The sequence below is a fragment of the Enhydra lutris genome, unplaced genomic scaffold (genome assembly GCF_002288905.1).
Source record: "Enhydra lutris kenyoni isolate GAN:26980312 unplaced genomic scaffold, ASM228890v2 scaffoldscaffold34, whole genome shotgun sequence".
Classification (NCBI taxonomy): Eukaryota; Metazoa; Chordata; class Mammalia; order Carnivora; family Mustelidae; genus Enhydra; species Enhydra lutris.
In genome coordinates this window covers 21,767,405-21,782,141 of record NW_019154118.1, presented here as the reverse complement: position 1 = coordinate 21,782,141, position 14,737 = coordinate 21,767,405, and the positions used below count along the sequence as shown (strand labels likewise).

Here is a 14,737-nt window from a genome sequence, read left to right as displayed (position 1 = left end):
CTACATGTGTGCGCACCCAATTCCATTCTGAGCTCTGAGACACGGGAACTTTTCTATTCTTTATATCTTTCCACGGTGATATATTTAAGAATATAGACAATATATGTTTGTTGAACAGCATTCTTAGGCTCTTTGCAGAAACCAGCTTTCTTGTCTGTGTGAAAGTTAGGCACCTCCCTGCAGAACAGGAAGGAACAGACTGCCTCACATCGGTACCTGTACCACATATATATGTTTATCAAATTTTTTCAGAGGTTTCAACAAATAACGGCTTATTCTTTAGTTTACCAGGAAGAGATATTTTACTCCAACAATTTTGTATTTTTGTATGGAAAGTAGTAACGTTTCCAAACTGTTCTTGCCATATTTTCAGGCACAAACGGTGGGGCTGCCGGTGACCGTGCATTCACCCAGCGTGCGGCTGATGCGGTCCGCCCTCCTCCCACAGGCGTCCAACGTGGAGGCCTTTTCATTCCCAGCATCCGGCTGCCAGGCGGAAGCAGCATTTATGGAAGAAGAGTGTGTCGACACGCCAAAGGTACGGACGTGTTTGAAAGACTCTGAGCTTGCTGGTTGGCCGGGCCCTCGCTTTGGTCCACGAGTGTTGTACTTTGGCTTTGTTGACCTTTGTCATTTCCTTAAGTCATTCAGGAGTGTTGTTTTTGTGCAGAAGACCTGAGAAAAATATCCAGGCTAAACTTGGCTCTCCTCATCCCCTTATCGTTGTGGCTGTTGCATAACTCTTTAGACCTTCTATGTACTTTCCAAAATCCTTCTTTCCCTTTCCTTAACCAGTCCCTTCCCTCTTCAGGTTTCTAGATCCCTCTTAGGTGTGGGATTAAAAAAAATTGTTATTCTGAAAACAAAAGTAATTTTTGTGCAGAGTTGGCCTTTGTATGTTATCATTGCCTCTTATCTGCGCACGGGCTGCAGCTACAAAGTGATGGGCCGTCTTGTTTGGTTCAATTTTATTTGAAGGTTTTATTTATTTATTAGAGAGAGAGAGAAAGCACAAGCAGGAGGAGGGGCAGAGGGAGAAGCAGGGACCGTGGGATCGTGACCTGAACTGACGGCAGACCCTTAACCGACTGAGCCACCCAGGCGCCCCTGTTCAGTGTTTTGTTTTCGTCCGTTTGAGTATACGTGATGGAGATAAGTTTATCCTCGTATCCTGCGTGAAGTTGGCTTGTAGCACACAGATGATGATAGCTTCTCTCACGTATGGGGTGCTTATTCATCTATGTTTTATCTACTTAGCCTCAAGTGGTGTCCAGAGGCTTGTGTTAATGGGCAGACCTTGGAATGTGTTCAGAGTAGTCTCTGTTCTCCACCGGTTGTGAACTTGGGTGGGGTGACTGCTTCGAACCTCTGTGTTCTGTAAAACAAGAACACCCAACTCTGTGAGCCTCTCGGGAGGGTTGAGATCGTGTGTGTGAGATTCTCGGTGTATTGTAAACACTCATTATTGGTTTCCTGTCTTTTTAGCTTCTTTAGGTGATGAAAGGATAATTCAGACATGAGTTTTGCCTCCAAGTTGATAGTCTAGCAGAGGAGACATGATAACTACAGACACTGTGCCAGGTGATGACTAAATTGACAAATACCATCAGTCCCTTAAAGAAATGTAAATCCAAGTGCGACGAGCCTGGGAGGAAGCAGGGGAAGATGCTCTTAGCTGGTCTGTTCAGGAAGGTGTGGGTTAACTGTCGGAGCTGGGAATTGAGGGGTGCACAGAATAGGGGTGGACGGCGTTTTGGTGAAAGGGAAAGTCTGAGCAAGCAGATGTCAGGGAAACTTAAGTCTGTCTAAAAGCAGTAGCCCCGTGTGTGTGTGTGAGGAAGAGGGGAGATGGAGGGGGGTTGGGGAAGTGAAGACGAGCAGCTCTGCTTTGAACGGCAAGCCCGAGGACACCGGCTTTTCCTCCGGGCTGCCGTCCGCGGCAGGAGGACGCGCGCCAGGGTTGTCAGGAGAGGGTTTCACGGGGACTCGTTCAGCGTAGGAGGAAACAAGTGAAGGTTTTTGGTCAAGGAAGTCGTCAAATGCATGTTGTGCTTCAGAAATTAGCTGGAAGGTCCACAGCCTGCGTTGGATGGGGACAGGGGCCGTGGCGGCTTCGAGCAGTGTGCCCAGAGGGGCGACGACGAGGGCCTGCGCTAGGCTAGCGCTCGGGAAACTGCAGGGGAGGGGCGACGTGAGATTGTGCAGCCAAAATGGATCGACTGTTTGGGTCCAGAGAAACGAAGTCCAAACTCATACCAGTATGTCTGGAGGTCGAGCTGATTCACAGGTTAGGTCACGTGTTCAGCTAAACCGTAGTCAGGGCAGCTTGAGGCCGGTCTGCACTGTCACGTGTCAGGCTGAGTTGGTGACGGTGAGTTCACGTCCATGTCCCCAAGGACGAGGCCACTTCCCACGGACAGTCTATTTTCTCTGCCTGCGGTTGCCCAGACGATGTTCAGTCACCTCATTGACTTTCACATTCTCACCTAGAAATTAAGCTATAAATTGGGACAACATAATTCATTTATTTTTAAGATCTAATTCTGTTGAAAACATTAAAATGCATTCTGCCGAAAGCTTATCTGTGAGGGCATCAGGCTTGAAATACAGATTGGGCACTGTCTGCTGTATTATATAGGGCAAGCTATTTTTAAAGCTTGTGATTGTTACCGTAACTAGGAAACAGACAGGAAATGAATGATTTTGTGAAAGATAAAGGCAGGAGCTAGATGCGGTATTTGCATTTGTAGGAACAGCAGGAACGCGCTGGACCCGGCCGCCTACAACGGCAGGGCTCCGCGGGCCCTCGGCCAGGCCACTCACATCCACTGGACTTAGCTGTGGACTATTTCGTTGATGTCAGGGAAAATGCTGATCCCTCTTCCCTCCCTAGGACCTCCCTTTGGGGGCCCGTCAATGAATGCACACGCACGGAGCTGCAGGGCCACAGCTCTGTGGTTCACAGTGCCTCACTCGCATTTACTGGGACACCCACTTCTGTCTTCTACAAGATGCTTCCTACATGAATGTATTGTTCATTCATTTCTACTCCCAGTTGGTGGCAGGTATTGCCATCACAGAGATTTTACCTCTCCTTTTCTTGCGGAAGCCTTAAACCCGTCAGTAAAATCCTTGAGGGAGTCTGCCTTGAAACATTGGTTTGGGGCTCCTCCAAAAACTACCACCTGAGACCGCTACCCAACTCTGAGCAGAACTGAGACCCCCCCCACCCCGTGACAGACCATGTTGGGGGGGCAGGTGCACAAACCGTCTAGAGGCAGTCTTTCTCTTTTAAGGGTTTCTTTGAGGGTAACCAGTTTCTTTCCAGTTTTATTGAGAAGTAATTGGCATCATTGTGTACGTTCAGGGTGTACAGTCGGATGGTTTGATCACACGTACCACCACCGCAGGTTCAGCTAACGTCCATCTTCTCGCATAGATTCAATAAAGAGAGAAGAAAAGAAAAAAGAAAAATATTTCCTTTTGATGAGAACTCTTGGGATTTATTGTCTCACACCTGACCTGCGTGTCGTGCGCAGCAGCGGCTGCAGTCATCGTGGCGGACGGCACATCTCCGGTGCCTGCTTCCCACTTGTGCCTCACCTTCCTGCAGTGCCCCCCTCCGCCCTCGGCCTCTGGCGCCCACACACGTGATCCGTTTCTGTGAGCACGCTTCCGTTCTTCCGGTTTTCTTCCATTCCACATCTAAGTGACACCGTAGAGTACTGTCTTGCCCTGACTGACTTCACCAATCATAATGCCTTCCAGATCCATCCCCGTTGTTGCAAATGGTAGGATTTCCTTGGTTTTTTGTGGCTGAGTAATATTCCTGTTGTGTACCAATAGCACAACTTGTTGATCTGTTCATCTGTTTGTGGACACTTACCCAGTTTCCGCGTCTTGGCTGTGGCAGCCCTGATACCTTCCTGAGTTACTGTCATTTTCTTTGGATGTAGGAAGAACGCCATTTACACACACACACACACACACACACACACATATCTTAATCACTTTTGTTTTTTTAAAGATTTTATTTACTTATCTGACAGAGATCACAGGTAGGCAGAGAGGCAGGCAGAGAGAGAGGAGGAAGCAGGCTCCCCGCTGAGCAGAGAGCCCGACGCGGGGCTCGATCCCAGGACCCTGGAATCATGACCTGAGCCGAAGGCAGCGGCTTAACCCGCTGAGCCACCCAGGCGCCCCTCTTAATCACTTTTAACATTGTACTAGAAATTATAATAAAAGGATTTCCCAGGCTCTTTCATAGCTGGGTAACTGAGCTGGGGAAAAAAACGTGTTCCAGGTCTGTTTCCTCTAAAATAAGAGTAGGTCTGAAAAGGATGTACCCCTAAGGCTTTGTAAAAGGGAGACAATTAACACTTTTACTTCTGAATTTGAATTTTTAATTTATAATTGAAAAAATAAAACCAGTCAGAATCACACATGGAAAATTCAGAGAGGGATAAAGGAAAAATTATTCATAATCCCACTACCCAAATATGGGCATAATTTGAAACATTCCTAAGAGAGGATTATAGATGGGTGGGTAGGTGAGTGTAGGGTAGCTCAGTCAGTAGGTAGACTTGTTAAAACAAAATTATGCTATATTCTTTTTTTTTAATTTTTTTAAGATTTTGTTTATATATTTGACAGAGATCACAAGTAGGCAGAGAAGCAGGCAGAGGGAGGGGGGGAAGCAGGCTCCCCACTAAGCAGAGAACCCGATGTGGGGCTTGATCTCAGGACCTGAGCCAAAGGCAGAGGCTTAACCCACTGAGCCACCCAGGCACTCCAAAATTATATTATATTACATGTAATTTTGTATGTTGCATTTACATAATGTAACATCATGCGCCTTTTTCCAGATTATGAAATTGGAAAGTGTAAGTTAGGAGTGCCTAATACATTGTATTAGATAAACCCATATTTAATTACTGTTTTGGCCATCAGGTACTTTAAATTTTTTTGGCATCCTTAAATGTGCCTCAGGTAAATGTCCTTGTGTTTAAATCTCTGTACCTCTGATTAATTCTTCAGGATAAATTTCTAGAATTGGGATTATCCAGTTCTTTCTTTCTCACCTGGTTATCTGTTTATTTTCATTTTCCTCAAGATGGTAAAAAATGCTTTAAAAGAATATGGGGTAATTTTATTCTCCTGCCTTTAAAATTGTTATTGTTATAAAGCATTCTTTTGGGTCAGGAAATAAGAGTAAGGGATACGATATTTTATTTTTTTGTTTGTTTTTTTATAAAGATTTTATTTATTTATTTGACAGACAGAGATCACAAGCAGGCAGAGAGGCAGGCAGAGAGAGAGAGAGCAGGAAGCAGGCTCCCTGCCGAGCAGAGAGCCCAATGTGGGGCTCGATCCCAGGACCCTGGGATCATGACCTGAGCTGAAGGCAGAGGCTTAACCCACTGAGCCACCCACGCGCCCCCGGGATACGGTATTTTAGTTAGTCTTCCCCAACAGCCACTGTACCCGTGAGAGAAACTGAGCTTTACAGAAACTCAACAGTCTGCTGGGAAAGGGTGGCGCTGAGGCTCGGCCGTGCGGCCTCAGGACGCGCCCAGCCTGCCGGGTGCTGAGGATGCGCGGGAAGGAAGACACTCTCAGCCCCCAGGTTCACGGGCTGATACCGGGCACTGGTCTAGCTTCGTCAGCTCAGGTCACCGTAACACAATACCACAGGCTGGGGGGCTGAGCTGCAGAAATCTATTTCCTCACAGTTCTGGAAGCTAAAAATTGAAGATTGAGATAAAGGTCGTGACCAATTTTACTTCTGGTGAGGACACTTTCCTGGCTTATAGAGGAGGACTGCCTTCTCTCTTCTCCTCCCCTGGCATCTGCTCTCTGCTCCCGTGGGAGCGTCCTGGTATCTTTTCTTCTAAGGACACTGATGCTACCAGGGCAGGGCTCCGGCCTTGTCATCCTGGTTTAACTACTGCCCCTGGGAGGCTGCTTCTCCAGATAGAGTCACCCTGGGGACTGGGGTTTCCATATACGAATTTGGTGGCAGAGGAGGTGGGGTGAGAGATGGGGTTGAGACACAAGAATTCGATCCTTCTTCTGTGCTAGAATCTTGTATTTCATGGTGGACTCAGGTGTTAAATCATGGCAGAGTTTCTCAGCGTCTGATTTCCGCATCTGTATTGTCTATTGAATTGAGGTCTCTTACTGGGAGAGATGGATCGAGGAGCGCCTGGGTGGCTCATTTGGTTGAGCGTAAACTCCTGATTTCAGCTCAGGTCATGCTCTCAGGGTCCTGAGATCGAGCTCGGTGTTGGACTCCATGCTCCGCAAGGAGTCTGCTTGGGATTCTCTCTCTCTCTCTCTGCCCACCCCACCCCCCACCCCCACTCCATGCTCACACTCTCTTAAAAAAAAAAAAAAAAAGTGATCATTTGAACTTTAAAGACAAAAACATTGTGTTGTAAAATGTCCATTTCACCCATGGGTCTTGAGGCCCTGTAATTTACAGTCAGCCTAGAGTATGTCCTAGAGCAAAAGTCTCACTGCTAGTAGCTTAGGTCACATAGGTAGATCAGTCCAGTATCAGTCACGAAATCCTAGGGCTGAATTTGTTCTATCAAGACACTGGATAAATTGGCAGGCAAGGGTGGTGTGACTGTCACCTATTTCAGGAAATGAACTTACAGCTGATGGTGTTCACACCTATTAACTATGTATGAGTGAGGGCCCCCCACGGTGCTTTCTGATTTAATCATCATCAAACAGCATCTGAAAAACCAAAACCAGATCATTGTTTCCCAGAATGAAAATGAATTGAGCAAATGTGGTTTTTTTTTGGTTTTTTTTTGTTTTTTTTTTTTGAGCAAATGTTTTTAAATGAAAGACATCATTCCCTGTTGTAGTCTAGAGGAAGGAGCTAATTTATATGCAGAGAATTTAAGAAAAGAATGTAAATTTAGGGGGACTGCAAGGTCTTCTGAGTGCTCCAAAAAAGAGGACTATCCTCTATTAAGAAAAAATAACCTGGTTGCAAGGCTGTGCCGTGAGAAATAGCTGGTACAAGTCTAACAGGCCACAGGAGTGCAATGACGCGGGGCGCCGGGGGCTCAGGCAGTTACACATGTGCTTTGGGCTCAGGTCATAAGCCCAGGGTGCTGGGATGGAGCCCTGCATCGTGCTCCCTGCTCAGCAGGGAGCCTGCCTCTCCCTCTGCCCCTCCCCCTGCTTGTGCTCTCTCGCTCTCTTGCTCTCAAATAACATCTTCTTTTAAAAAAAAGAGTAAAGATGCTTAATGGATACTTAATACCAGTTTTTTCTCTGTTGCTTTACTCATTTCTAAATCCTCCTTGGCTATTCTCAGAAAACTGTTAGTAGAGAGTTAAGGAACCTATAGGTACAAATCGAAGTTCCCCAAGAGCCATTCTTTCCTACAACTACTGAGTGTCCAGACAGGGGACACCTACCTAGGGGAGGGCCAACGGGAGCCTGAAAGTCACTGGCCACATCTCAGAGTTTTTGTTTCTGGTGCCATGTGGGGAAGGTCAGCCTTCGTGTACAAAGAAAGCATTGGCCACGCTTCCTGTTAAATGTGCACTTGTCGCTTTAAAACCCTGTCGTGCATGAGCCACCTTATCCAAGTAGTGGCTGCAGCCGCAGGAGTTTTTCTGGACTAGGCGTCCCCTCCCCCAGCAGACAAAGCTCTGAGTCACCCACAGTCTCCCTCTCCAAATAAAGGGCCTTGCAGTGCCTTCAGATTGGTTGCCATAAGAGGCAAGTTTGTCCTGTGTCTGGCACTGGGGTGTCGCACGTCACCTCTCACATACATGAGCTTCTGGTGCTTCCGAAAGCAGCAGTAGCTCTACCCGGTGCACCGCAGGTGAGAGCAGCACTGAGAACCCACGTCCTGCGACTGGCTGGCCCGGAGCAGCTATTCCTGGGAGAAAACGGATTGATTTCCGGGGTGGGGGGGGGCAGCTTCAGTCATGAAGTAAAGAACTGCCTCGTCGCTGGGGCTCTTGGCAGCCAGAACTCGCGGCCACAGCTCCCCTTTGTCCGCCGGCTCTGCCTGCGTGAGGTGGCTGGGTTGGCAGCCGCAGAGGAGGGCAGAGTTCTCGCTCACTCGGGAGCTGCGCTGAGCTCACCCCGTGGGGTAGGAGCTGTGGATACCGTGTGTGTTGCCGGAGGAGAGAGAGTTCAGTGCGCTGGTGCTCATTAACCTCTGCTGGAATTTTGGGGCTGTGAGTCATTTGTTATTCTATAATGGAAGACTTTGGCTCCTGGCCATTTCAATTTTTTTCACTCCTTTTCATGCTATCAGTCTGTCTTTAAAGATTTCTTTTCCATTCCCAGGCAGAGAGAACCAATTAAAGACTAAATCAAATGGGCAGGTACTAAAATTATGAACATAAAAGTATGTCTAGAACCTTCCAGAATGTTTTGTGGTTGAAAATTAGAAGAATGCTAGTGGCAATTCTTTCTTCTTAGCCATGCAGGTTTTTTATTTTTTTATCTCCTCCTCCCCCTCATCATTTCCCTTATTTAAAAAGAATAATAATAACTGGTAGGCCTCAAGCTAATATATCCCTATTCATCTGGAAACCACTAAAAAAAACTGTTTATTATAATAATGATGACTCAGAGAAACGTGGGAGGCAGTGCCAGTTTGGGTCATAAAGGGCCCCTGTCTCTGAGAGCCGCAGTTGACTTGCCTTAACGCCCAATCTACATGTTGTCATCAGTAACAAATATGTACATTTTTAATATTTTACTTAATTTCTAGTTCACCACAAATCTTGACATTTTTTCCTGTGTGGGTTTTTTTAACGTCTCAGCAGAGCAGCAAATGATGATTTCCTCTCACCGTGACATTCAGGTAAACGGCTGTCTGCTGGACCCCGTGCCGCCCGTGCTGGTGAGGAAGGGCTGCCAGTCGTTGCCCAGCAACATGATGGAGACCTCCATCGATGAGGGGCTGGAGACAGAGGGAGAGGCTGAGGAGGACCCCAGCCAGGCCTTTGATGCGTTCCAGTCCACACGCAGTGGGCAGAGACGGCACACTCTGTCAGAAGTCACCAATCAGATGCTCGTGGTGCCTGCTTCAGGTAGGGCACCCCGGAGCCCCGGACTGCGTCTGCACAACACACCCTCCTGCCCCAGTCTCCAAGAAACTCATGACACCCCTGCTTAGAATGCCGCCTACGTCTTATGCCTTCCCGGCCCACGTTCGCAGGCTGTAGGCTCAGGGCTGCTCAGCGGCCACTGAAGAGGATAACGAGGCATCCCTGGGCCGGCTCCCCCAGCCGCCGAGACCATCTGAGTGCTGTGCGATCCAGCAGGGACTCTGGCTGAGATCTTAAGGGCACAGGTTTGGGGGGTTTACCCCACTGAACGTACCCAAAGCTGATTAAATGGACATGTGAAGTTTCTGGAAAGGTGTTTTGGTGGGAGACTGGAGATTACAGATGCCGGAGCTTTGCAGACTCAGGCCGGTTCTGTCCTGTGTCCCATGGTCAGAGGAGCTGCTGTCTGCTGTTGGTCTGACCTTTTGGGTTGTTTTTGTCCTGTTCTTTTCTCTTAAAGGGAAAATTTTCTCCATGAGTGACAACCCCTCCCTTGACAGTGTGGACTCGGAGTATGATATGGGGTCTGTTCAGAGGGACCTGAACTTTCTGGAGGACAACCCTTCCCTTAAGGACATCATGTTAGCCAATCCGCCCTCCCCACGCATGACGTCTCCCTTCATCAGCCTGAGACCTGCCAACCCGGCCATGCAGGCTTTGAGCTCCCAGAAGCGAGAGGCCCACAACAGGTCGCCAGTGAGCTTCAGAGAGGGCCGCAGGGCGTCGGATACCTCCCTCACCCAAGGTGACCGGCCGCTCTCTCTCGTGGCTCCGAACACTCTCCTGCTGTAGGGCTTGAGGGGGTTGTGGCCATGTCGGTTTCACGCCTCTGGCCGCTGGAAGGCCTTGTGTTTCGTTTAAATTGTTTGGTCATTGTTCTCTGCTTCAGGAATTGTGGCATTTAGACAACATCTTCAGAATCTGGCCAGAACCAAAGGAATCCTAGAACTGAACAAAGTGCAGCTGCTCTACGAACAGCTCGGACCAGAGGCAGACCCGGACTTGGCACCTGCTGCCCCTCAGCTCCAGGACCTCGCCGCCAGCTGCCCTCAGGTGGGTGCTCCCTTCCCATGGGGGCTCTGTGAGTGTGAGGCATGGCCTCGTCCCGAAGGAGTGTCCTGTCACTTTGAGGACCGACTGGAGTCCCAGAGCACACAGGTCATTTTGGAGCGCTCACAGCCTGAAAGCTTTCCTTGTCGCTGCCACCGACAGGTTAGACCTGTCCACACTGGTCCCTGGTGATTAGTACCATGAGGAGGTGTAGACGCTCTGAAGCTGTGGTTGGTGCATAGGGCAGATTTTATATGAATGACTTCTGTTAGTGTCACTGACCTCCCCTCCCCCAGCACACACACAAAGACAGGGATATAAATGCACAGCTTACCACTTCGTTACATAAGTGGAGTAGTCATGCTAAAAATGACCCCCAAAATACTGCTTTTATCCAACACATTTTATTTTGAACCTATTTTCAGTGCATCACGGAAATTCTAGCATTTGATGCCCACATGAAGGTCAGGGCCTCCTGGTGACATCAAGAGCCTTTGCCACGGTACCGACTAGGTAATCGTTCACTACAAAGTGATTAACCCTCAGCTAATTATGTGAAAAGCTTTGAGTCTTATGTCTTACAGAGTTGGGAGTTCCTCTTGGACATTTACGAAGGTGCTTAAACAAAGAATTGAAACGTTCTTCCACGTGGAGAACTGAAAACGTTTTCATCCCCCTTGCTCCTCAGGAGGAAGTTTCTCAGCAGCAGAAGACGGTCTCTGCCGTGCCGGGCCCTGCGCGCCCGCAGCTTCCCCCGCGCCAGAGCCTGGAGGCACAGTATCTCCACAGACTCCAGGTGGGACCCTCCCCCTTGTTAATGCTCACAGTGCTTGGCCACAGTCCACTTTTCTGCACAGCGGAAACAGGTTTTTCTTGGTTAATTTTTTAGGGTAGCTACTTTTTTCCCCAGTAAGCAGGTAGCTTTGACTCAGGACCTGAAGTTTCTAGAAACACATTCAGACTTAGCCTTCTGCTTCTATGGGCAGCGGAAAAGGATTTGTCCTCAGGCCCCAGGAAAGGAGAAAGCCACCGGAAGGAAAGAGAAACCTGGTTACCTTGCTTTTAAGTTTATGCTTGTTAATGAATAATAAAATGGAAATCTCAATCCAACAAAATTTTACTATCAGCTCTTACATTAATGCCTGAAAACCTTTAAAAATGGTACACATCATTCAGTGGATGCTGTGGCCTTTGCCGTCAAGATTTACCTCCACTCTTCTCATTGTGTTTCATCGCGCCGAGCCTTGTAGTTCCAGACTCCGAGAAGTGGAGACATGGACGCCCGTCCCAGCTGGGGCAGCACAGGCCCGCTGCCCCAGTGCTGCTGGACCTCGGGGAGCGAGTGTCCACGCCCTCACCCTGCACGGATTCGGGAGGACACAGTTGGCCTTGTCCTGCAGGCAGACGGGACCGTCCAGTGACTTCATCCTAGATGACTTCATATTGTCACACTCTTCTTCTTTTTCTGCTCTCCCAGAAGCCCAGCCTTCTGTCAAAAGCGCAGAACACCTGTCAGCTGTACTGTAAAGAGCCACCGCGGAGCCTCGAGCAGCAGCTGCAGGAACACAGGTGAGAGAGGGTCCCTTTCTTTGTTGAGGATTTCACGAAGCCAGACGATCCCCCCCTCTTGCGCCGGCGCGGCGCTTTTACCTCCACTGGGACACAGGTTTCGAGACCTGATCACTGATGCAGACCGTCCATTGTTCACGGGAGATGGGCCTGCGTTTGTTTTCTTTCCCTTCTAGTGTTCTCCTTTGGGTTACGGATAGACCTAGCTTTCAGGATCCACGCCCTGCGGCAGTGTAAGTGGGCTCTGAGGCAGGGAGGGCCTCTGTCGTCTCTTGCAGTAATTCACGTCCTCACACCCCTCTGGGAGAAGCAGCCTGGCCAATGTACAAGGACCCTGTCCTTTCAACCTACAGCCACCCCCCGAGGCTAGGCGTTACCCCGCTTTAAAACACTCCAGATAGGAAATCAGCCTCTCGCTTCACAGGGAGAAAAACTTGGTCTCAGAGAAAATGAATTAGTGTTCACTGTAGCACCAAGGGTTCCACCAGAATTGGGGGACAAAAATGTCAGCTATATGAAACCAGACACAGCTGCTTCCTACCCCCGTTTCTTTTGTTGTTTTTTGTTTTTTCTGCTGCGGAAAAGAAGTGGGAGGACTGATCCTGGATTTATATAAAATTGCCATCACTGAGGAAGATTTGAAATTCTTTCTTTTGCTGTTGCCACTTTAGACTCCAACAGAAGCGACTCTTTCTCCAGAAACAGTCTCAGCTACAGGCCTACTTTAATCAGATGCAGATAGCAGAGAGCCCATACCCGCCGCCCGGTCAGCAGCTGCCCCTGCCCCGCCAGGACACGTCCACGCCGTCCCCGCAGCCCCCGCCTTTCAGCCTGCCCCAGCCCCTGAGCCCCGTGCTGGAGCCCGCTTCCGAGCAAATGCAGTACAGCCCCTTTGTCAGCCAGTTCCAGGAGATGCAGCTGCCACCCCTGCCCTCAGCACCGCGGCCCCGGGCTCCTCCGCTGGCCGTGCGCCTGCAGCCGCCGCCGCCGCCGCCCCCGCCGCCCCCGCCGCCCCCGCAGCAGGCCGGAGCCACCCCAGCCCCCTTACAGTTCTCCTACCAGACTTGCGAGCTGCCGGGGGCAGCCTCCCCGGAGCCAGACTACCCCGCTCCCTGCCAGTACCCCATGGAGGGGGCGCCACAGAGCAGTCTGGCTGCGCAGGACTGTCCCCGGAACTCGGGACTGCAGGAGGCCCCCTCCAGCTACGACCCTCTAGCCCTCTCAGAGTTCCCTGGACTCTTCGATTGTGAAATGCTAGAGGCTGTGGACCCACAGCACGGTGGCTACGTCCTGGTAAACTAACCTCAGCACGGGAAGTGAGGCGGGTCCAGTGAAGGAAGAATGTGTGTTTCTATTTTTATTCCAGCCTTTTCAATTTAAAGCTTATTTTCCTGCCTTCTCCCAAATGGAGAAAAAGTAAGTTGCCCACCTGGAATCAGAGGGCCTGGCCAGGCCACGTGTCTCTTTCTCCTGGCTCTGCCCCACCATAGTCCTCTGGGGCCAGTGCGGAGCGTAGCGGTAGCCGAAGTCCTGCCCTTCCAGCAGGCAGAGGCCGCTCTCACGGGAGGCACTGACAGGCTTTTAGGAGACGACATCCAGACCTAGGTTTTCTGTAGAACAACACCAGCTTGTTATCGAGGGAAACCTTGGTGGAAGCAGGAAAAACTGTGCCATTAGATATGGGCAAAACCAAAACAGAACAACGTGACACCAGATTTTTCACTGAAGCCAAGCAACACGCGTTCTGTTACACAAGTCGAGGATACGTGATGGGCTTTGATGCACAGGAAGTAAAGGGAAAGCTGTGCTTTGTCATCAAGTCCTCAGTCTGAAGCCGCTGCTCCCGGTTGTCCCCGAGACCACTGCAAAGAAGTGGAACGTGAGCTTCGTTTCTGGGGCCACGAAGTCACAGCTGGCACTGACCCCTGGGACGGGCAGTCGTCTCCACTTGGGAGCAGTGACTTCCTTCTTCCGAAGGTTCCCTGGGGTGCAGAGTGGACTCAGGGCTCCAACACGGTCACCTGTAGAACCACGAGACCCAGCACAGCGGAGGCAGGGGCAGGCCACAAGGAGCGCTCGGGAGCAGCAGCCCTGGGCCAAGGGAAGACGGGCTATTCCGGCTAAGTCTTTGGTGTAAACCGCTGGTCTGGGACAGTCGATCTCCAGAGGACCGAGCGTCTCTTTTAAAATGTAGTAACTACTCTGACTTTACCTTCTGTGTCGCTAGTAGTTTATTGAGCTTTGTATGTTTGGGCAGTTTCATAGGGCTTAGGAATTTCAAGGACAAGAAACATGAACTTTGATCTCCCATGTGAAGTGGTAGTGCTGTGCCTTTTTTCCCCCCAGATCATGCTTTAATTCTTTCTTTTCTGTAGAAACCAACAGTTTTCCAGTTATGTCAATGCTAAATCCAAAGTCACTTCAGAGTTTGTTTTCCACCATGTGGGAATCGCATTCTTAATTTCCTTAGTTCTGACTTGTAACGAAACGTTCAAGTATTACAGCAATATTTAAAACCACAGACGTGTTAACCACCTAGCGGATCAGCTGTCAAAACACGTGCTATGACTAGTGAAAACGTAACCTTCATTCTTACAGTTCTCTCACCAGAGTAAGTAAAAGTCCAAGTAAAACGCGCCAGCTAGTTAACCATAGACCTAGACGTCACAACCTGTCGCTCGGACAGCAACATCCCAGTGTTACAAACCCAGTGTTACTGACAAAGACTGTCGTTTCTGTCCTGTAGAATGGCTTGTCCTAGCAGCAGATGAATGCGCTAAGCACAAAGCATCACAAAGCACAAAGAAGAGAGACACTACCATGCTGCATCCAGAAACACCTTTAAGTTGCCTTTCCTCGTTGTAGAGGGTGTCCAGGCAGGTGAGAAGCGTGCCCCGGCCCAGCCGCTCCCAGCAGGGGTGAGGGGAGCAGTCCTCGGTCCCGGCTCTGGTGGGCGTGAGGACGTGCCACAGAAGTGCTCTGCTGGGGGGAGCATTCAGGCCTTAGCAAGAGAGGGTGCCCTG

General features: G+C 49.6%; 1 protein-coding gene across 1 annotated transcript in view; it reads left to right on the top strand.

Moving 5' to 3' along the window:
* Positions 1-14,719, top strand: part of LOC111153733 (salt inducible kinase 2) — a 126,173-nt gene extending 111,454 nt beyond the window's left edge. Inside the window, exons 9-15 of the mRNA XM_022512923.1 lie at positions 374-538; positions 8,849-9,077; positions 9,556-9,840; positions 9,985-10,148; positions 10,834-10,941; positions 11,623-11,714; positions 12,386-14,719. Coding sequence (XP_022368631.1) covers positions 374-538; positions 8,849-9,077; positions 9,556-9,840; positions 9,985-10,148; positions 10,834-10,941; positions 11,623-11,714; positions 12,386-13,016 — 1,674 coding nt within the window. The 3' untranslated portion in view covers positions 13,017-14,719. The remainder of the gene's footprint in view (positions 1-373; positions 539-8,848; positions 9,078-9,555; positions 9,841-9,984; positions 10,149-10,833; positions 10,942-11,622; positions 11,715-12,385) is intronic.
* The last annotated feature ends 18 nt before the right edge of the window (positions 14,720-14,737 follow it).